A 22,983-nucleotide genomic window follows, 5' to 3' on the forward strand; every position below is an offset into this window, starting at 1 on the left:
TAGTTATGATGCTTTACGAAGGCATCTGCCACTTGATTCCCTTGTCTGTGGATGGCTAGAGGAGCAATGGATGTTTTTGAGCTCTAACCGTCATTATGTTGAAGCGAAGGATCATAATCACTCCGGGAATGTCTTCCGGGGAGTTATGTTGCACACACCCAAATTGTTTTAATTTGATGAATCCAGGAGACTTGTTAGAGTATTCTTTTCTGGGGAAAGCTTCAGACCAGTTTTCATGTACTCCCTTAAACTAGTACGGATGCCATATAATTTTTTGCCTATAACGACAAAAGTTATGTCTCACTACGTTTGTCAGGCCTCTTCAGGTTAGTCTCCAATAAAAGTTGACCTAGCACATGATTAAGGAGGCTTCCAACCTTTGGGAGACTTTTCTCAATAAAATTAATAATGAGAAATTTATAAATTATTAATACTTCATATTTTCAAAAACAAAGTTTCACACGTCTTATTTTATTACTATTAAAACAAAGTTTTATTTAAACTAAAAATATTGAAGCCTAAAAAATCTATATATTGTTTGATTTTGACTTGCTGTAAGTTTTTTCAATTAATGTTTAAATTCCTACATAAAGTTATGTTGGAGAAGAATAAAAATGGTACTATGTTGCTACATTACATGTGAGTTGTTAGCTAACTATGAATTGCACGGTGGTGGTGCACGGGACTTGGACTTCCTCAATCTCCTGAAATATCGGGACAGAGGTGTTTTGGGAACTGGAATTAATTTTCCAACTATCGCAAGAGGCCAGCTGTTACAAGGTAGTAAGGTAAAATCACCTGTCAGTCAAATAAGTATATACCAAAGTTCATGAGAGTTGAGACTGAGAGCGATCATATACTCCAATCTAACCTGACAAGCCCAATACAAAGAGAAGCAAGCCACAGCTTCCAATCAAGCTTCACCGTCGTTGTGAATTTTCCAAGGAACTCGATGATGATTATCTAAACAATTTGACGTAGCTAGAGTCAGTCAGAAATTAAATTAAATGCACTCAAAATTAAGAATAATACGTAGTAAGTATAACTAACAAGCCTATTTATTCTATTCACACCTGAAGCACGAAGGTCATTCCAACAATTCCCATGAAGAGACGGTTCTTAGTCACTCCCCGGAAGACATTCATCTCTTCTGGTTTTCGAGCATTGAACTCGTTGAATATCTGTAAAATCAATTGAATAATCATTATTATTATATATAAAACTCGATCTTCAATAAGAATCCAATTAATAAAGAGGGGTACAATCCATCAACCCAAATATCTCACTTAGAGCATCTCCAATCGGACTGTTTACGTGAGTTATTTAACTTTAAATAATTAAGTAATAGTATTTAACTTTTTTTTCCACCAGAACAGATGACATAGCTTTGCTAATGTAAGCACCATTACTTATATAAGCAACCATTACTTAACAAATTTATACCATAAATAACATATTTTTTAAGTATTGTAGGATCCGTAAAATGAAATTAAAGACTTATTTTAATAATCTCGGTATTGGAATGAATTTTTGTAGAGTGCTTAAAGTTACGTAAAATTGAAAGACACAAAATTAAGATAAACAACTCATCTAATAACTATGTATTATAGATGCTCTTACTTGACAAAAGACGAATGCATTGAAAATTAAAGTATTCTTCACTTGTATGGTATGGGCTATAGAATCCTGATTATTACGTAGAATACTTTCACCGCCGAAGTTAAGAACGAGAAGGACGATGACTTGATAGAGAGCCTGCATTGCAATGGCAAATTAAATACTACAGTTACGGAAGGATCTAGTCTAAACAGCCCTATGCATGTTTCTACGATTCAATGATGAATGATCTTAACAAGTCTCTATAAGTATAGAATTTACCTGTACGATCAAGTTCCTCCACATGACATTTGTTATAAGGGGTTCCCTGAAAGCCAAACATAAGATATATCGTAGTAAGCCCAAGTCTGTCTTCAAGTGAGTATTTGGATTTTGAATAACCTTGTTTTTGTATAATTTTAGAAATTGCAATAAAAAAAATGCGTATAAATTCTCATAGTATAGTAAGAGATCCAATCAAACCAAACCAAACCAAACCTTCGGCCAACTGGTGATCTGTGCATAAGGTTGTCTGTTGGCGGTTCCGTAGCCAGTGCAAGAGCCCCAAGTGTGTCCATGATAAGGTTGACCCACAAAAGCTATACACAGTAAGAGAGGGGTAAACGCAGGTATTGTAAATGTGACTCTATCTGTAATTTGAATCATATATTCATTCAACAATATTAGAGGGCAGGGTACCTGTACAGCATTTAAAGGAACATCACCAGAAGATATTGCTGCCACTACATTTATTACAAGAGCAGCAACATTAACAGTGAGTTGGAACTGAATAAATTTCTGAATATTTGCATATACAGAACGGCCCCAGCGAACAACCTACACAAAGAGAACTACACATCTTAGATAATCTTATGAATGCTCGTGTTGTGTCTCCACGAAATAAATTTATCTCTTCTCAATCCAAGATCAATCCGTGAAATAAATTTTTAAAACATATCTATATAATTTGGAGTTTTTAGGGGGTTTTATATTTTAAAAGTTATTTTATAATTTATTTAATTTTTCAATTAAGTTCTTAATAATAAATTTTATAAATAATTCTTAAATTTTTTTACCAAAAACACCAAATGACATATTGATGATTCATGATTGTAAACACACATTGACTTACTCTAATAAGTCGTAGGCCAGCAAGAACCTATTTAATCATTTTTAGAAGTATGCAAAGCAGTGAGAGCACGTTAAAAGCTTATATAACCTATTATGACCTACTTAAAAATCTAATAAAATTTCAGGAAGCTACAGAACAATTTAACATAAAATAAAAGCTAGAGAAATCATTGCTAAAGAAATGTACTTTATAACTTCTAAGTTGAGCATGTGAAATTGTACCAATGACAGACACCAAAAAAAGACAACCATATAATACATGCTTAAGTGAATAAATAACAAGCTTACCTTTACTACTGATGCAAAGTTATCATCCAAGATTATAATATCTGAACTTTCTTTTGCAACTTCTGTTCCTTGGATGCCCATAGAAAGACCAATATCTGCCTAAATTACATAATAGTAAAGCACTGTATCAACTATAATAAGGAAATTAATATAATTGATAAACTCTAGGTTTTAATAATGAATTTTAAATTTCAACTTTTAAGCACGCAGACAATCTGTTTGCATGACTTGAGTTATTTGATGATTAATTTTTCAGCATGACCCTCGTATATTTGAATTTGAAAATAGGTGTTTTATGGTTAATATGAAAATTCCTCGATGATAGCTGTTATTATATGCATTAACAAGTTCTCTCATTATTTTGTTACTCACTTGAGTAATGTTTTTGAAATATACTTGTGATGAAATATCCTCAATTAAGTAATTTCTTGACCTTGATATATCTATCTCTGCCTTAATTAGAACAAGCAATTACACCACCAACAACAGAAAACAACTCTTATGAACAAATTAAAAAAAAAAATAAACAACTAATAGAATTACAGGTTTGATTTTTCATTAATTTCAAGATAAAGAAACATCAATTTTACTATTATTTGTTGAGCAGAAGAAAAACACTCTGCGAATAAATAATATAGGATTTGACTTTTCTAAAGTATGAAGTGCACTTTAGAGAATAGAGTGCAATAATAAATAATCATTAGAAAATTCATAGTTGATATTGAAATAAAATATATGCACATGTAAAATGTCAAAAATAGATGTTTTCCGTACTTTAGAGGAGTCAAATCTATCTAAAGTTATAAAACAAATTACAGAAGCTCTAACTCATTATAAATGTGTGTCCGTGCACTATTTCCATGCAGTATTCTTAAGAAAGTAACTAAAAAAACGAAGAAAAACTTCAAAGTATTTTCAGGGCCCAAGACCTGTACATGCAAGAAATATACAGACCTCATGAAGTGCAGGAGCATCATTGGTGCCATCTCCTGTGACGGCAACAACTTCACCACCTGTACGTAGTGCTTGCACGATCAACAGCTTGTCAGTAGGAGAAGACCTCCCCATAACCTATATACAATATATATAAATATTTGCAAATCAATTCAAAAGTATATATGAAACATGTGGGGGATTCATTGTAGTATGGGTAATAAGCGAGGACAGCATGTAAGAATAGTAGTGGATTAATAATATTCTCGAATATTTTTAGGGAATGAATGTCACAAAAAAATCACAATGAAAGAACCATACTGTTATCTTTTTCGCAACTTGTTCCCTTTCTTTTTCAGATAGTTCACGAAATGTCTTTCCTTCAATTATATTTGGCTCAACAGCATCTTCAGTTGACATCAGTATTCCACACTCTAAAGCTATTGCTTTTGCTGTTTGAAGATTGTCACCCGTAACCATCCGTACCTGTGAGATCACAGATATACAATGTGCTGGGTTGCCTTGATTTTATATTTAGGAATTGAATATGGATAAAAACTCATGCAAGTTATAAAGGCAGAATCCACATTCCAACACTGCCCATTAATGATTTCAATGAACAGAAAACTAAATATGAAAAAATATTGTTGTATAATCGATATGAAAATTATACTCACCAAACATAAAAGTACATATTACCTTAACACCAGCTTCAGTGCATACTTTCACAGCATCCTTGACTCCAGGGCGACAAGGATCCTGAACATTCAGATTAATGCAGTTAGATGAAGGACGATAAAGGCCTGATTTGAAAGTATTAAAGACAAAGTAAGCTCCAAAGCATAAAGTGCATATAAAAATACCATATTCAGACTCTATTTTTTTTATATCAGAATACTTTCAACCTCAAAATTTGCAATCTTCACTAAACATGTGATATTTAAGTACATTTGTAGAACAGATAAAGTGAGAATATGAGAAGAACTAATCTTGACAGTTTAATCTTAGTTGATGTTCTAGAATACACTCTCACTTGATATGTTATGAGCATATTAATTAGAACACAAATCTGGTTGTACTATTTATTCAGAGAAATGGAAGTTATAGAGCACAAACAAATTTCAACAACTTCAACACATTTTAACAATGAAAAAGAATCTTGCATTTTACCTTTATTCCAACAATAGCAAGCAAGACAAGCTCGTGTTCAGGTAAGCACCACTGGTCTAATTCCTCCTCATTAGATGGAATTTTGTCTAAATCATACGATCTGTATGCAATGGCAACACAACGCAAGCTCTGAGCAGCCATGTCTTCGATAGCGTTCTTGAAGAATACCTGGAATTTATAGATGAATATAATATTATATTATATACATAGGCAAAGGAAGATACTGCAAATTTAATTAACTGCTATGAGTCGCTAAGTTTTGAAAAAATCATAGTCTATTAGTATCCAATATATAATTGCAAATTGAAAAACACTTTACCGCATTAATATGGATAAAGTGATTTGGTGGTAGCCTTATATATGATTTTAAATTTTAGTTAGCTATCAACCAAAAAATTATTTTTTTTAATCTCCATTGGTTCGGGTCAATGACTTTAATTCCTTCAACAAACTTTCTATCACATGAAACTGCCGTTTCTAACCTTCTCTTCTTCAATAGATTTCAAGTGACCATCTGAATCAAGATATTGAGTACATTTTCCTAGAACTATCTCTGCAGCTCCTTTCCAATGTATATGTACTGCAGAGTCCGGCTGCCAAGCAAATTACATTCAGTACTTCTGATTATCATATATATGAAAGATGATGGAAAAATCCAACTGATATGATTCGATATTAGAAAAGTAAACATAATATACTTCTGTAAATTAAATAGGTTCAAAATGAGAGTTTAAAATTGAAAGCGCATAAGATGGATATGTATCATAATGGCTATAAGATACAATAAATAAGCAATGATTTGGAAAATAATTGTATCAAATGATTACCAGTTTCAGAGCAAGACCACCTCGCTTTTTCTCAGAATTGAAGGGGAAGACGTGGAGAATTGTTGAATTTGATCTAATAAGATCAAAATTCATCCCCAACTGCCACGAGGACTCAACAGAACAAAATCATTACCAAGCTAAAGCAAAGCAAAAAAATGGGGGGGGAGTAAGGGTACCTTCACTGCCCAAGAAAGAATTGCCTTCTCTGTAGGAGACCCTGAAACCTCCGCCTCTCCACCATCCTACGGAAGCAAATGCATGCACAGAATGTAATGATACATAGATATCAATGCCATGATTCAAACATTCGTGAAATAAGAATCAAAGATGTAACGCCAGTTAATTAAAAGTACATGTGCAGGTTAGTAAAGAATCTTCAATCAATGTGTATATCATTATCATTCACAAGAAGACCAGTGCAATCTCATAGTAGTGAAAACAAATCAATAAATCCAATTTGTTTAATATTTTTTAGCTTATACAAGGTATTTGGTTCATATTGATCAATACAAAAGAAACCGGCCTACGATCACACTACACCACTAGTCCTAGTCATAACTTCCATTTTTAGAGTAACTTAAGAAGGACTTTATCTGCATCAGGTAATATGTCACAGGCAGACAAAATTTACAGCCACAGGAGAAATTTTAGTGCTTGCGACTGAAAAAACATTTGACAAATGATAGCAATGACCCAGTTGTTTTTATATTCAATTCTAAAGCTTCAAACCCCGCATATAAATTTGAAGAATCTTGGCTTCTTGTTATACTAGCTATTTGAATATTAAAGTGTGATGGGAAATATAATAACTAAGGTTCGATTTAATTTACTTAGAATGTTCAAAAATTAAAAATACATTTTTTAAACAAAAACAAAACTGAAAGAGCATCCTAACTACGTCAGCATCCCCTCCACTGTCCACGCTCAATAGCCCACCAGAAATATATTAATAAGAAGAAATAACTACAAAATGCATGGGGGCATGAACCAAACCCACGAAAGAGGACTATTTAATTAGGAAAACCCATTCTATTCCTAGTGAAGTCAGATGAGATGAAAGATTAGAGGAGATATCATTAGAGGCTAACCTTTCTGTCCAAGTATTACCCTCACGTAGATGTGCCCCAGCACAAAAATAAAAAATACATGGATTTCATTGTTTTTGTTCTATTAAATCTTATCAAATTGGACAAAAGTGAGTTTAATTTAAAAATAATAATATAAATTGACCAACTTACCCATATTCAATAACCTATTTAATAAAAGAAAAGAAAAAATTGATCATAAATTTATTTAAATTCTATCTTATAATAAATATTAAATACATAATTAAATTTTATATAAATACGACTAAAACATATAAATGAAAAAAATACAAAAAAATCATAATTTATAACATTAAAGGTGATTAAATTCTTCAACATAACCAAAAAAATGTCTCATAACAAAAAACTATAATACATAAATGTTCAACCATCAATATTATAACACTTAAATATGATTATAATATCGCACTTTAACAGTTTCAATCTATTCTAAAAAAAACAGTTTCAATCTCATAAATTCCATGTCTATTTGATAGTTTAAAAAAATGTCTCTAAATTTGAATCACTCTTTACTACGTTCAACCCTCTCAATCCATTGTTTGTGTTGTTACCAAGTCTCCTAATCTTTTTTCATTGTTTGGGTCATTCAAGTTTAGAAAACTTCAAGCAAATGGTTGCTCAACTTTCGAATTTGCAATCCTTGTTGTGAGTCCTATCAACTCAGCAAGCATGTTAAGGTATCTTTTCCTAATAGAGTCAACAATTGGGCTGAATTTCCTTTTGATATTGTTTTTTATGTTTGGATTCTTAGAGCATCTTTACTCAAAGAACTCATTTTGGATTCTTAGACCACTTTTTGTCGGTCTCATGATACCACATAAGATGTATGAAAAAAAAAATTTCTTGGAAGGTTTTCTCCTAGAACCCAACCTCCGGTGTGGAAAGCTTTTGAACACAAATAGTGGTAGATCTGATGGATAAGGGATTCTTGAGTTTAAAAACACCATTAAAGATGCTTTTAGATCAATGCCTCCCTATTGTTGTTCTTGATTGGTTCTTCTGTTACCTTCTTCCCCCTCTCTGTTCTTCTCCCTCATTGTTTATTTATTTGTTGGTTCCCTTGAAATACTGTTAGGGAGAGAGAGATTAAAAATGTTTTTTTTTAAGTGGCACAGATCTTCAGGATTCTTCCAAAAGAACCGATCTACACGATGGAGATCTTGGCTGTTGCTCTAGTGTTGGATCTTCACATTTTGAGATCTTGAGCCTAAGATCCTGTGCCAAAACTCTTACTAAAGATGCTCTTAGTGTGTTCCTTCTTTATTAGGATATATGTACGATCTCATCTATCATTAAGAAACAATCTTTGTTGCAAGATTGAGAGCAAAAAGTAGAGTATCATGTTATGGCTCACACTACTTGTGACCCCTTGAAGCTAAAGCATTTGCTTCAAAAGTTCAAGTTTTGTGAGGTTGGTCCTATGGTATATGCTCGAGAAAATCAATCACCCTTGTATCTTTCTTCAGAGTCAATTTTTCATGAGAGAACTAAGTACATAGAAGTTGATTATCGTTTCATCAAAGAAAAGATTCCCTTAGGCATTATCAGAACATCTATGAATTTGAGTGACCAACTAGCAAACATCTTCACTAAGTCAATTTTTCATGAGAGAACTAAGTATATAGAAGTTGATTGTCGTTTCATCAAAGAGAAGATTCCCTTAGGCATCATCAGAACATCTTCTATGAATTTGAGAGATCAACTAGCAAACATCTTCACTAAGTCTTTGCCGGGTCCTTGGATTGCATACATCTATAACAAGCTAGATGCATATGATCTATATTGCCATTGAATTTTTATATGATATACTACCATCACTTGATAGCTAAAATTTAGGGAAGTTTGTCATATCATAGGATTAGGATTTTAGTTTCGCACGTGCACCTTGGATTAAGGGATAATTCCTTCTTGATTTTCTCTAATCTCTTGTATCTACCTAGAGCATTGTTCAAGTGAAATCAATACTATTTAGTCTTTCATCAGTTTCAGACTCTCAGTTTCCAAATTGTCCTCAATGTACTAAATTCTAATGAAGTACTACAGTTGTTCCAGATCTTCCAGAAGACAACTGAACGCATGCAAGCATCTACTATGCATTTGTGTGTTTGAAGAATCACATGTAAGATACCATTCTCGAACAATAAATCCAATCAAACCATGAGAAACAGTTAGTATTAGAATATGGGAATATCTTGAGCTAATCTAGTACCAAATGTCTCAACATAAAAGGGAATTTTAGACATTGTTGTCAAGTAAAAGGCAGACCTTAGGCACAAAAATATTGCCAGTTGTATTTTGCGCAATGCCCTCATTTATCAGAGATGAAACTTCGGGATGCAATTTTGTCAAGTCATCTGGTGGATTTAGTTTCTTCCTTCCAACAAATGCCTCAACTACCGTCATCTATAATTCCAAAAAATAAGTTACAATCAAATACTGATAATTCAAGTATTTCAAGTAAAATGAAGTAAGAAAATGCAGGTAGCTAGGTGTTAGCAGAATGAGCAAACAGCTTGTAAAACTATTAGATAGATTATGTCTGCCAAAAACTATGAATATATTGCCAAGCTTTGATCTCAATTGGCATTGGGTGAGGTTCAACCCTGTACCAGTCATCATTCTCTTTTCTTATCCATGTTCTTGTACCTCTAATTTGACCCAATGGATCTATCATACAATTGAAGCCATTTACTGAACTGCTGATATGTTTTATGAGTTCCTTCTCTATTTCTCCATATAACAACAACCAAGCCGTTTTCCCCTGGGTCTCTTTCTCCAAATTAGCTCTAAATACATAATGCATTGTTCTTCCGATCATATATAGCAGCCTAGCATGTGGAAGCAAAGCGCAAACAAAACAAAATAAAATCTCATGGTATTAATCTTCATGAAGCTAGATTATTTAAATTTCTAGAAACCTAGTACCAAAAAAGCTTATGAAAACCATTTGCATTTTTACTTAAAAATAGCATGCAGTGGACCACAAGAAAGCAATTATTTTTTTGGAAAAAAGCAATGACCAATCTGTTATGAAACCAATACCAACAGAGCCGCATCAATTAGATAACTCTTGGGAGCTTTTATTCATATGCATAAATGTAAATTATGGCCATAGCTCCTCTTGGACTATCCAACCCTCTGGCCACAGAACCCACCTGATTTAAGGTCAAAGTTCCTGTCTTATCACTGCAAATTGTTGTAGCAGATCCCATAGTTTCGCATGCGGACAGCCTTCTCACCTGCACAAAAGTTAGAAAATATGTTCCAAAACTGAATATGAAAATTAACAAATAATTGCAAAATTTAGTAGATACTGTGATGACTGTTGGAGAACAAAAAGATACTTGCCAAGGCTTTGTCTGCCATCATTTTCCGCATTGAGTATGCCAAACTATCATGGGTGTGGTCAAGGAGGAAAATTACACAGATTAGAATGAAACATCAGACAGCTTGGTTTTGGCTACGTCTTGTGTTGTACAAGGAAATAACTAGCAACATTTACTTACGTTAAGGTAACTGCTAAAGGTAGACCTTCGGGCACTGCAACCACCACAATTGTTACCTGCAAGGCTCTATATTGAGTAGAAAAACTATTACAAAAGATGTTTCAAAACATAATTCAGAATTCACACTTACTGCAATGGTAAAAATTTTGATGACCCCATCTACTGCTTTGCTAATACTAGTCTCTCCAGCAACAAATTGTACTTTTCCATCTAAATCTTTCGAATGGCCAGAGAAGTATCTAGCATTCCAAAATCATTACACAACTAGTCAAAGTTGGCACTGAGCTAGTATTAATAAGTTCATAGCCAACAAAATAACAACTGATGTTTACCTTCCCAACAGGACTGCAAGGACACAAACAGCTACAGTAAGCCCAACTATGCCAATAAAAGTTGCTACTCCATTCAAACGAACCTATTAAATGTCACTAAAAATATGTTAAAAGTTTAAACGTGACATTTATCTTCTTTAAGGTACGGCTAAAGCAACAGCCTTTTCTTGGTTTTGGATGGGGGTAGGGGGGAACCTGTAATGGAGTCTCTTCTCCAGTATCCTCTGAGATACTTGCCATCAGCAGTCCCCACTCAGTATTTATACCAACACCAGTTACCTACAGATGACAGTAAAAAATAAGTCAGGGTGCAGTAACATTCTGAAAAAATTTGTTTCATGTGATTAAACATATGCCACTAGAATCATCAAAATAGGAGTACATAAAACTTGCACATAGCCATAAGGACCATGAATGGCAAAATGACAATTATATTTGAATAAAATAATTATTGAAATATGAAAGAATCAAATTTGTTGCATTAGAAAGACACAAGCAATCTAATAGAATAATAATTAAAAAAAATGCTAGGAAGCAGTTGAAACCAATGAAAAATTAATTTCACATTCAAAAAAAAAAATCTATTACCAATTTAGAACACTTTTATTGATTTAGATATTGAATGAGGAAAAGGAGAGAGAAAAAAACTATTTGCAGTGTGTATTGATGTGTTATTCAAATTCAATGTGACATAAAGACCAAATACGAATTCCTATTTAAAGTTGTACTAGACTTTTAATCCTAATAAAATAAAAAAATAAATCATAAAATAAAAAAGAAATACAAAAACTAATCCAAAAAGTTAATAAGGAAAAATAGAAATATGGCAATAAAAAAATATAATAATAGAGAAATATGCCAACATTCCCCCTTAAACTCAAGTAGGAGCAGATGGAACCAACTTGAGTTTGAAAACAAAGGTACAGAAGCATGCAAGGTCAAATCTGATTGGTAGAGATGGGGTCAGACTGCATGAAGGATCCAAGACAGTCAAACTACATTTGGAAGTGGAGACAACGCCATACTACACATATGAGAGGATTAGACTTTATTTGAGGTCAGAGATGGGAACAAATCCAATCTACAAAATAGATATGCTGATAAATTGAGCCAATCTACTAAAAAAGAAGGGCTAAACAAAGCATATTTGCGAAGAGACAAAATTAAACAGATCCAATCTGTGGAAAGAAGTTGGAATGGCGGCAACAAGGCATTGCAGGATAGTTTCCTAAAACTGAAAATTCAAAGTGACCAAACTCGAAAATGAAAGGTCATGGTTCATTGATAATAAAGTTTCATGAACTCATTATGACATAAAGGAGGAATTATTCCCAAGAAATGGATATCATAACTCTAATACCAAGTCTAAACTATGCAAATTTGTGTTGATGTATTATTCAATGTGATATAAAAGACAAAATACTAATCCTTATTTATAATTGTACTAGACACTTACTAGTTACTCCTAATTAACGAAGGAAATAAATCATAAGATAAGGAAATCTAGAAACTAATCCTGAGAGATAATAAGGAAAATAGAAATTAAAATCAAACCAAATAATAATGATAATATGGAAATATGCTAACAATAATCAACAAGGTAACACAATCCGCGTTCTCATGATCAGCCAGTGCAGCCAGCATATCATTAAGTTAAAAAAAATATTAGCATGCTTGCTGCATAAGATCAGAATGTAGCATGTGAACTAACTTCATAAACCAGAGACTTTTTGCACTAAAATAATTCAAAACCATAAAACCAATCATGCTTATGTCAACACAGACTTCTCATCAAATAACAGGCAGAGTAGCATAACAGGATATAACATCACATTATACCAGCATAGCACCAATTCCATCTGCTACTTTGCAACCGGACATCAAAAAAGGTGTTTTTTGGTCCTTGTGAATCTGCAGAACATTCATTGCTTAAAAATCATAAGGATTAAAAACTAATAATTAGGTCAGTAGAAGGTATGAACAACATACAATCTTGCTTTCACCAGTCATACTCGATTCATCAATGGCAAGAGAGTGACCAGTGATTACAACTCCATCGGCAGGAACCTGAGAGCATCCATAGAGTAGTTCACATAGAATATAGAAAACTAGTCAGTGCTTGTTTGGTTAAACACTAAAATCAATTTTTCCCACCACAGCACATGTTCAAATGTAAAATTTACGGCTGAGATTAATTTAAACGCATCTCAATTATTCAGCAATTCAAAATCAATTCTACCCCAACTTAAAAACAAACAGACCTTCAATTTGGAGAGCAACAAAATGAAATACTTTGCAAACTCACCTGATCTCCTATTTTAAGGGGCACTAAATCACCAACAACAATATCAAATATCGATATTTGTATTGTTCTGCCACCTCTAATGACCTGTAATGAGTACAAAGTACATGCTCAGTGTAACTTCCACAAGATGTTTTAATAGTATAATGTCACACACCTCCAATTTTATATTTTGTTTCTCAGCATTTAAGTTCTGAAACTGCAAAGATTGCCGATAATCACTGACAGCTGGCAAACAAAAAGGCAAAAGTAAAAACATAGTTATCTGAATAAATTAGAGACCTTCCTGACCTCCGTCTTCAGGGATTCTAATAAGCTTTATTAAATCATACACTAATTATTTAAGTAAAACATGTTAAATATTTTTAAATTCTCAAAATATTAAATATTTTATTACCCTTTCATCCTTAAATTTCAAAAACTAAAAGTTGTACTAGATTAATTAATATACAAATTACAGAATGCCAAAAGTAACATTCATAATTCAAGGACAAATAAGTTATTCCAGACGGTCACTTGTGCATAACACAGGAAAAATTATTTTACAGACATTGTCATTTTTAACAGAAAAAATAAATAATATGACAACAATCTAAACAATTACCCTCCTCCTTTTGCATCCTTCGTCTCATCTTTCTCTCTCTTTTTTTTGGTAATACTTTAATTAGGATCTTTGACTCCCTGGTCAGACCCAAGGTATCCCTACAAGTTTCAGTCCTTTTGGTCCGTTATGAGACTAATTTTCAGTCTGGATTGGTCGCACTTAAAGTTTCTCTCTTCTCCCCAAGAGTGTATTTTGGGAGAATCAAACTCAGGTTCTCCCCCACAAATTCAGTGTGGAGTTACCAACTGATCTACATCCATTGAATTCTATTTTCTTCTCTCTAAAGCCATCGCAGATAGTATTGATTTTTTTTTTTTTTTTCATTTTCAAAGGTTATACGGAAATCTGTAATATAAAATTTACTTTCTATAATGTAATTGTTTTTATACATTAGCAGTGATGAGTCACATGTTCTAAGAATAAGTTTCGGAAATTAATTTCTAAAAAGGTATTTTGAAAAAAAAAAAACAAAAAAAAACAGCTCCCAAGTACAAGTAGCCAAGTCTCTCTGTATTAGGAATGATAGAGGCGAGTTTGTCATTAATCAAGTCTCTCTGTTTTGCTGCTACTGTTTTGCCTATTGAAGCTGAGGCTATTGGTCTGTTACAAGCCTTACATTGGCTGTCTTTTTTGGGTTATAGCATTGTTGATGCTATTTTGGTGAACAGATTCAGTAATACAGATCTAGGAGGTATTTGCAAATGTGCAAGAATAGTTTTATCTCTTTTCCAAACTTTGGGTTAAGTTTCTTTAGGAGACAAGCCAATTGCACTGCTCATGTGTTAGCTAGGGAGGCGCAAATTTATGCTGGTCACCAGATATTTGAGCATATTCCAACCTGTATTCAGGACATTGTCCTTTATGAAAGGATACAAGTTTATTTCAGTCTCTTGACCCCTAACTTATATATTCTAATGTGAGATTACTTTTTAGAAGACGCCAAGCACTTTTTGGACTTGATGCATATGAGAGGCCTAACTCAATTCCAAAAGCTAGCTCTAGGAGTGAGGATTGCCCCTTACTTATATATTCTAATGTGGGATTACTTTTAGCCGATGTGGAACTTGAATTATTTCCTACTGTAATGAGGGAATTTTATGCAGGAAAATATAACTGCAGGGGGGCTTCACTTGTAATTGTTATACAACATGTAATGGTCTTTGTTACTTCTGGTACCTGTTAATAATATTCCTTTTTGGCTGACCAAAAAAAATTCCAAACCAGCCGAATAGACACGTAGAAATATTTTGCCAATATTTACATCTTATTCATTAAAACAAAAAGAAACTATTAAATAAATTACCTGTAACTATAATGACAAGAAAAACAGCGAAAGCAATGCTTCCCCCGTCGTACCACCCTTCTTCCAAGCCCTAGCGATTAGAGATAAAGGAAAAATATAAACATTCGTGAACGATGTCAACGTCAATATAATGTAAGAAACATTACAGACTTACAGTGATACCAAGCACCATGAAGAAACATGCACGAGAGACACAGCAAGTCTCGAAATAAACACTTAAAAATATTCATTTCAAATCACTTTGTTTTGTACACGTAGTCAAATGTTGAATAATGGGAGGAAAAAAATTGTAAAGAGGAGTTAAAATAATATAACAAATACATAAAATAAAAATATAAAATAGCAATAATCGTTTCACATATTTTATTATCATTTAATTTTCACACAAGTATAAAAAATTACATTCTTAACTAATTAAAATTATCTTAAATATAATATTTAAAGTAATTGTTATAAAAATTAATAAATTTATCAACAATATGTAATTTGGCCATAGAATAAAAAACTTATCCTTTCCGTATATTTTTATACTTATTTTTATCTCTTGAAACATGTGAGAAAATATTTTGATGCGAAAAAGAAGACCGGAAAAAAAAAGAAGCAAAAGAGTGTAAAAAGAGGGAAATAAGATGAAATAATCAGCTTTCAAAAGTAGAATAAATTAATAATAAATTATACAACACAAATAAAGTGAATTGTGGCTGAAATGTGGTGAATTCACTTTATCTTGCATTTTTATGCAGTATGCCATGCTCAGATATGGCAGATTCCTTGTCCCTCCACTTAAGAAGTAATGGGAGGTTAAAAAGTAATACCCTCCCTTTAATTTTATTTGTCACTTGTTACTTTTTAATTGAGGGAACGTCAAATGAAAACAGGTGATTTAATTTGACTGAACAGGGAACCCACTATTACAGTTATGATTGATAAGAATTACTACTAGCAAATAAGGGTGTTAATCGCACCTCTGTTTTTATTCCAAGTACTAATGACACCACAGCTGCTATAATCAATATTATAAGAGTCAGATCTTGCCAAGATTCCCATAGAAACCTCTGTAAAACAACCAGAGAGAATTAATAATATCAGCATAGCAAAGCAACTGATTCATCATCAACAACCAGAGAGAATTAATAATATCAGAATGTAATTAGATCATAAAGAATGTACCCAGAAACTTCTCCCCTTTTTCCGAGGATATGTATTAGTTCCAAATGCATTTTTCCTCTTTGATAGATCAGCATCATCTCCATTAATCCCCTTATCCGGAATTGATTTTAGTAAATTTGATAAGCCTTTAACCTGACTAAGACACCACTGGAGTATATTAGCAAAGCAGATCACTTCAACAACACAAGGTCGCAAACAAAAATGTGTTGAAGTAGACTTGCCCCTCCATATTGTTGTAAAGCAGAAATATTCTGATTCTTAGTCATTGAAACAAGTTGTTCGAGCCCAACTGCATACTCACCAACTGGAGATGGGGATGCCACTGCTGCTGAACTTGTCACTACAATCCAAAATATTAAGTGAAAGAGGGTACCTAGTACTATTTTTGTTAAAACAAGCACTAGTCACAACTCAATGCAGTTAATTAGGTGAATGTAGTGCTATAAGACTATATATATATGAAGAAACCAAAACAAATAAATTAATTGAAAACAAGAAACCAAGATTCGGTATTACAGCAATTCTATAATGGTGGACGACTTTCTGTCTTTCACCAGTTCAAGTACGGCGTATCCACATAAAAATAGAATACCGCAGAATAGTTAAATTATTTTTTCTAACAATGCATAGCTATATGTTAGGTATTGGCAGGGTCAGGGTGAGAAATGAAAGATTGTGGTAAGGAAGGTGAAGTATACCATACCTAGTTCCCGTTCACCAGCCAATCTGAAAAGCAAAGCTGCCTAATAGAAGAATTGGATTGATTAGAAGAAAAAGAATGAATTAATTGATAAATTAAGATTGAACATTAATTACTCACTCTGATGACTTGTGCGTGGGATCTAATCATGCTTTTCTTTTGCTCTTTCTCCTCTTCCTTTTTCAAGTCAAGAGTGTATCTAAAACGCCTGGACGCATTGAGGACGAAAGCTGCTTGCTGCAAATGCATTTCAGTTAATAAGATAAGATAGATAGAAAAATTAATTAATTAATTAACTGAATGCAGAGAGATTAAGTATTATTATTACTCGCCAACGCTTGAGGGACTCGGGCGGTGCATTTTTGGTATGCGTAATATCGAAAGGATCGTTAGGATCAACGAGCAATTCGTCTTCATCGTTGTCGCTGTCGTTGGTGGTGGGGTCGTCAGAGTGGCTGCTGCTGCTGCCGGCAATGGTGACGGTGAGAAGGCCATTGGAGGAGGAGGTGGAACCACGCGAGGTGGAGGCCATGTTAACGTTGCTACTCATCTCTCTCTCTTCCTTCCTTCACAAATCACAATTCAATTCCAAAGAATGCAGGCTAGACGTGGTCCTGACTGAGATTTCCCCCTTCTCCGACTCCAACCCAACGCAATGCTGCCTCTCTCTCCTCTTTCCTATATCCTATAGTTGGCCAATGCTATTTCTATTTCTATTGCTGGAAATTCTCATTCATACATCTCTCTCTCTCTCCAATTGCTTCTATTCTAAATATAGAAGCCATGAGGTTTGGGAACACACAACTGCAAACATATCCTTCCCGCCACCTCTACGCCCCTTTTCATATCGTAATTTAGAATTTTTTTTTATTAAAATATGTTTTTTCTATATATAAACATATAAAATAGCAAGTTTTTCATATAGTCCAGTCAAATTTTACAATCACTTTGAGTCCTTACATTTTCCCCATTAGCAAGCATAATCCTTATGATTAATTTGGTTGCTGAGGTGAAATTTTTTGTAAGCTCTTTTAATTTCTATAAAATTGTAATTTTTTTTATTCTATCAAAAAATTCCTTACATTGTAAGGGAGTAAAATGATAAAATCAAAAATGTTGTGAAGACTAAAACATTTAAGGTGAATCTTTTACAAAGTTAATGGTTATGTTAGATTTTAGGCTTAATGGTAAATTTTATCTTCAATTTTTTAATTTTTGGTGAATTTTATTTTCAATTTTTTAATTTGGCTTATTTTACCCCAATTTTTTTAACAAACTTTTAAAATTTTACCTTTATCAATTATCCATTAATAAACACAAAATTGAGATTAATTTTTCCAAAAAAAAATTAAAAATAGGGGTAAAATTCCCCCAAAAAATTAAAATATTGGGGATAAAATTTGCCAAAAAATAATAAGGGGTAGAAAGTGCAATTATGTTAGTAGTAAAATGATGGAGGGTAAAATTTGCAACATCCTTAAAATTTAGAAGCAAAATGTGTCAAATTAAAAAGTTGTAAATAAAATTCGCCAAAAAATAAAAAGTTTTGGATAAAAAATACAATTAAGTCTATTAGAAAGTGTTCTCACATGAGTCATATTATATATAAAGAGAGTAGAGAGAGGAGAAGGCATGTTGTAAAGACTAAAACATAAGGGATCCACTTATTCTAAAAGTAACTCTTGAAGTTATTTCTCATCCTAACGATTTATTTTTTTAAAATTTAATGATTATAATAAGTAATTAATCTTAATCATTAGATATAAAAAAATGATGACATTAAGAATAACTCTAAAAAAATTACTCTCAAAATAAGTGAATCTTTCCACATATATATATATATAACCAATCTTAAAATGCTCCCGAGTGCAACATGTACTTCTAAAAAATAAGTGGATATACATTAATAAATGTTTATGGGATTTGCTATCGTAAATTCACATATTTTTTAGAAGGTGTACACTAACAAACTACTATAACTACAATTGTTCTAAAAATACACTCTTGGGTGCAAGTTGCTAACTTACCAAATCCTATGGAGGGAGATGACTTAAGAGTGGAAGCAAACTCTTTCTTTCTTCGGTTTCGAATGTTCTTTCTTTTTAACTTTTTTTTCATGGTTATGCTTGAGTAGTTTTTTTTTTGTAACTGAGACCTAATCTTTGATGACTATTAAATGTTTTAATGGTTAACCTAATGGTTGGAATTACAGGAAAAAACCTAGACTTTAAATAAAAATGTATGTTAATAGATGAATTAACAAAGAGCATTATGAATTTAATTAAACATAACTATCACAAAAATGAGTAAATTTAATTCGATATGTATTTGTTCTTAAAAGGGTATAAAATTTATGATGCAACTATTATTATCATGTTTTTTATGACATTAATTTTGGTAGAATCGTAATTGAAGTTCATTTTTATAACAGTGATGAATCAATTTCATTCAAAAAAAACCAATAGAAACCCTTAGATAAGGAAATTAATCCATTTGAAATTATTGTTTGCAACCCCAATTCTAGAATCTTTTCCTTGATCAATTCAAATTTGATTTTCAATCCCTTAAATCATTTTGAAATGTGTACTTTTCCTTTAATTAGTACTTCTTGATTTAATTTCAAATAAATTGTGAAAATTGCAAAGTGAAACACATAGTCCTTGTAGGAGAATGGTAAATTTTATTATTTGGTGATATTATACACTTGCGATACCAAACAATGGAAAGCAGAAATTATTGGGAAATACCCAAGTCCCACATCGGCTGCCTCAATCCTTGGAGTGCGGCTTATATATCTGTTAGGCAACTTCACTTAATGTCAATTGATTTTAAGATGAAATCTAACAAAAATGACCTTTTGGAGTACAAAGATATTTTTGTCCATTTTAGTTAGCTAAGAAAAAATTACCCATGCTTTAAATTCTTGAGGGACACCAAGTACGCTACAAATGTCTTTTTCCTAACATTTTTCAGGACAACAATATCTTGAAATAGAAAGTGAAAAGGCGATTAAAGCAATCCTTCTAAAATTTAGGGGAAAAAACAAAGGCTTAACCTTGAACTACCTAAAAGAACATAGGTAGGAAATGTTCATTCTCAGCATTCCTTTTTGAGAAAATACTCTTATTCCTCCCAGCAAGGAAAAAGCCTATTTGCCTTAATCCTTAGTAGCACGAGCCACCATCACCCAATTGAGCAACTCATCCAAATCAGCCTTCAACTCTCACTCACAACTTGCTTCCACTACCTCATAGTCAATTCAATTACACTTATCACGAAGATCATAATTTTTCCCACCCCTAAATCCCAGGCTAAAGGAACACTTCTTAGAGGCGACCTCACAAGTGGAGTGCACAACATCCCCTCGTCAGTCGAAGTAAGTTGTTATTGCCTTTTAAATACTAAAGACTCAACTTCACAAGAAGACCAAAAGGATGAAGGAAAAAATTGAATGACTATAAGACCTACCTAACCATCAAAAGTCCCACCTCGTGCCATGCTAAAAATACAAATGAAACTAGAATCAAGTCATTACCTGGAAGAAAGATGCAAATTCAAAGGCCAAAAAGAGAATCAAACCGGCAATAAAAGAAAAAAAATGTGAAATGGTAGAGATAACAACATGGAAAATAAGAGAAAACGGAGCCTATAACCATTGGTATATTATAAAAAAAAAGGAAGAAAGGCAAATGGTGTAATAAAAAAGTCAATGATGACTTAAGTTGACAGTTTATAAACATAAATACTAAAAATTAATAATTAATATTTGTCGATAAAAAATATAATAATAATGATAAGTTCGTCAATCAAATATGAGTGAGAAATCAAAAGTCAAAAGTAGGAGATGTTCAAAATATATTCTTGTGTTCATAGAAATACAATAATTCAACAAACTTGTAAGTTCAAAGTCCAAATAAACTCATCACAATAAGTAGTGTATGGACCCAAAACAAGACTAAGATAATAATCCAACTAGATTAACAAGTAGGACAAATTATAGCACTACATGATGTAGGCATAAGCAAATAACCAAAGAACAACTAACAATGTCAAATGAGCACCGTCATGATGGGCCAACCACATATAGGCACAAAGCCTTGGGGTTGGAAACAACATACATATCCATGACAATCGAGTCTAAACATGACACGACAATTGACTAGAACAACTTGTCAACATGTCATAAAAATATTAATAAATCACCATCTCATAATACCACGAGTTGTCGACATGGATGACTATTGCTCAAGATTTGATTGAAAGACATCCAGAGCCAAATACGCATCATCAAGTCAACACCTCGTGATACCATTAGCTACTAACTTGGGGGACTATTATTCTGGACTTGAATCAATCCATGTTCAATAAGGCTTGCTTTCCCAATCAAAGCTCAAGTACATGAATAACCCATAAAAGCTCAAGATTGCCTCCAATAGTATTACCAATAGCCTCACCTATCAATTTGGAGGATAATTCAAAGGCTTTTTATTATCCTTCTAGAAGATGATAATCTTAAGCTTATCATAAATAAAATAATGATCTTGTCTCAATCCATCTTATTAAGGGAGACCTAAAAAAGTCAACAACAATATATACTCTAAGTACATCTAAACATTAACTATCTTAACGTTTACTCATTTTAACTTGAGCACCAAGATCCTCATACCTATTCCCCACCTTTTGACCAGGTGTTAATGCATTGGGGGCATCCTACCATAGCTTAGGTGAACTCAAAGATCAACTTAGAGACTCGTGAGAATCACACATAAACTCCCTTGGACCTCATCGAACCAATATGAATCCTCTTATTATTAAGTAACATATTATAACTTGATACGCGCACACACATTGGTGTAACTTTGATAACTATTACATCATTTTTATAACTTGATATAAAACGTGATTTTTATTGATCAAACTATTAAATTATATCTACATATTACCAAAATCGTTTATATCAAATTTTGTCAAAATTGAACAACAACAAGAATATAATCAAATGATTCATATTTTAGTATGTTTTGAAATATTTATATTATGTTGATTTTAATTTATATGAATGAGGTAACAAATGAGTTTAAATTAATATAAAATTTTACATATGCGATCTATGTGAAAGAAACTTTCATTCCAATGGTAAATTTTAAGAAAACATTATCTAGTTAAAAGTTATAGAATAATATAATAATTATCAAAGTTACACCAATATAAATGATAAGTTGTACAATTGTAAATCATAATAGTCCTATTTTGATTTCACGGTATGTTTTGTTACAAGAGAAGGATACACAAATTCTTAACAATACATTTTTTTTATATTCTTTCTAATATACTACTATTTATTATTGGTTGGAATTTGTAAAAGAATACTGGATTATAAGTTAGGCTTGATAGTTAGATAAAAAATAAACCTATATCTTTATGTGAGCTTTAATAAATTCAAATTAATAGTGCATGTTTAAAAGAGTATATTAGAAAACATATAAACATATTATTAATATTTATCTTCCCATTGTATTCCAAACATAACTCTCTCTTTTTGGAAATTTTACTATAAAGTGCTTTAAATATCAGTTAAGAAATGTTTAATATATTTTATTAATATTTTTTTATTACAGAAAAAGGCAAAGGTGAAATGCTTTTTTAGTATAATAAATATTTTTCATTAAATATTTATATTTTGATTTCCTTAATTAACATACTTGATTCAAGATAAATATAAAAAAAATTCTTTCATAAATAGATAGATATTGAACTTTAACTATACCCAAACGAATAAACCAAGAATCATTTTTTCTTTTATATTGTTTGATTATAATGAAAAGAAAATTTTTATATCATTATGTTATTTCAATAGCAAAAGTAGTTAATTAAATAACTAATTAAATAATTAAAAGTTACCAGAGAATATTTTTACGGTGACTCTCACGTAAAATAAATTTGTATTTGCGCTCCGACAAACCAAACAACAAACACAAATGATATGCCTTTGAAGATACGCAAACTTGCTTGCAG

The 22,983-nt window shown here is 32.2% G+C and overlaps 1 protein-coding gene across 1 annotated transcript; it reads right to left on the bottom strand.

Moving 5' to 3' along the window:
* Window positions 1–446: 446 nt before the first annotated feature.
* LOC100817367 (calcium-transporting ATPase 9, plasma membrane-type) lies at window positions 447–17,764 on the bottom strand. The gene is made up of 33 exons (XM_006595138.4): window positions 17,297–17,764; window positions 17,089–17,205; window positions 16,972–17,011; window positions 16,490–16,608; window positions 16,269–16,400; window positions 16,064–16,153; window positions 15,099–15,168; window positions 13,349–13,419; window positions 13,195–13,278; window positions 12,879–12,956; window positions 12,729–12,800; window positions 11,085–11,168; window positions 10,890–10,972; window positions 10,688–10,796; window positions 10,558–10,613; window positions 10,400–10,442; window positions 10,207–10,290; window positions 9,317–9,454; window positions 6,122–6,187; window positions 5,946–6,044; window positions 5,601–5,711; window positions 5,119–5,286; window positions 4,648–4,707; window positions 4,270–4,434; window positions 3,970–4,086; window positions 3,016–3,114; window positions 2,296–2,433; window positions 2,095–2,195; window positions 1,879–1,924; window positions 1,621–1,755; window positions 1,074–1,181; window positions 872–963; window positions 447–770 (listed from the first exon to the last, which is right to left on the bottom strand). The coding sequence occupies exons 1-33, from the start codon at window positions 17,516–17,518 to the stop codon at window positions 656–658; spliced, it is 3,312 nt and encodes a 1,103-aa protein (XP_006595201.1). The 5' UTR covers window positions 17,519–17,764; the 3' UTR covers window positions 447–655.
* Between the last annotated feature and the right edge of the window lie 5,219 nt (window positions 17,765–22,983).

This window comes from Glycine max, chromosome 13 (genome assembly GCF_000004515.6).
Source record: "Glycine max cultivar Williams 82 chromosome 13, Glycine_max_v4.0, whole genome shotgun sequence".
NCBI lineage: Eukaryota > Viridiplantae > Streptophyta > Magnoliopsida > Fabales > Fabaceae > Glycine > Glycine max.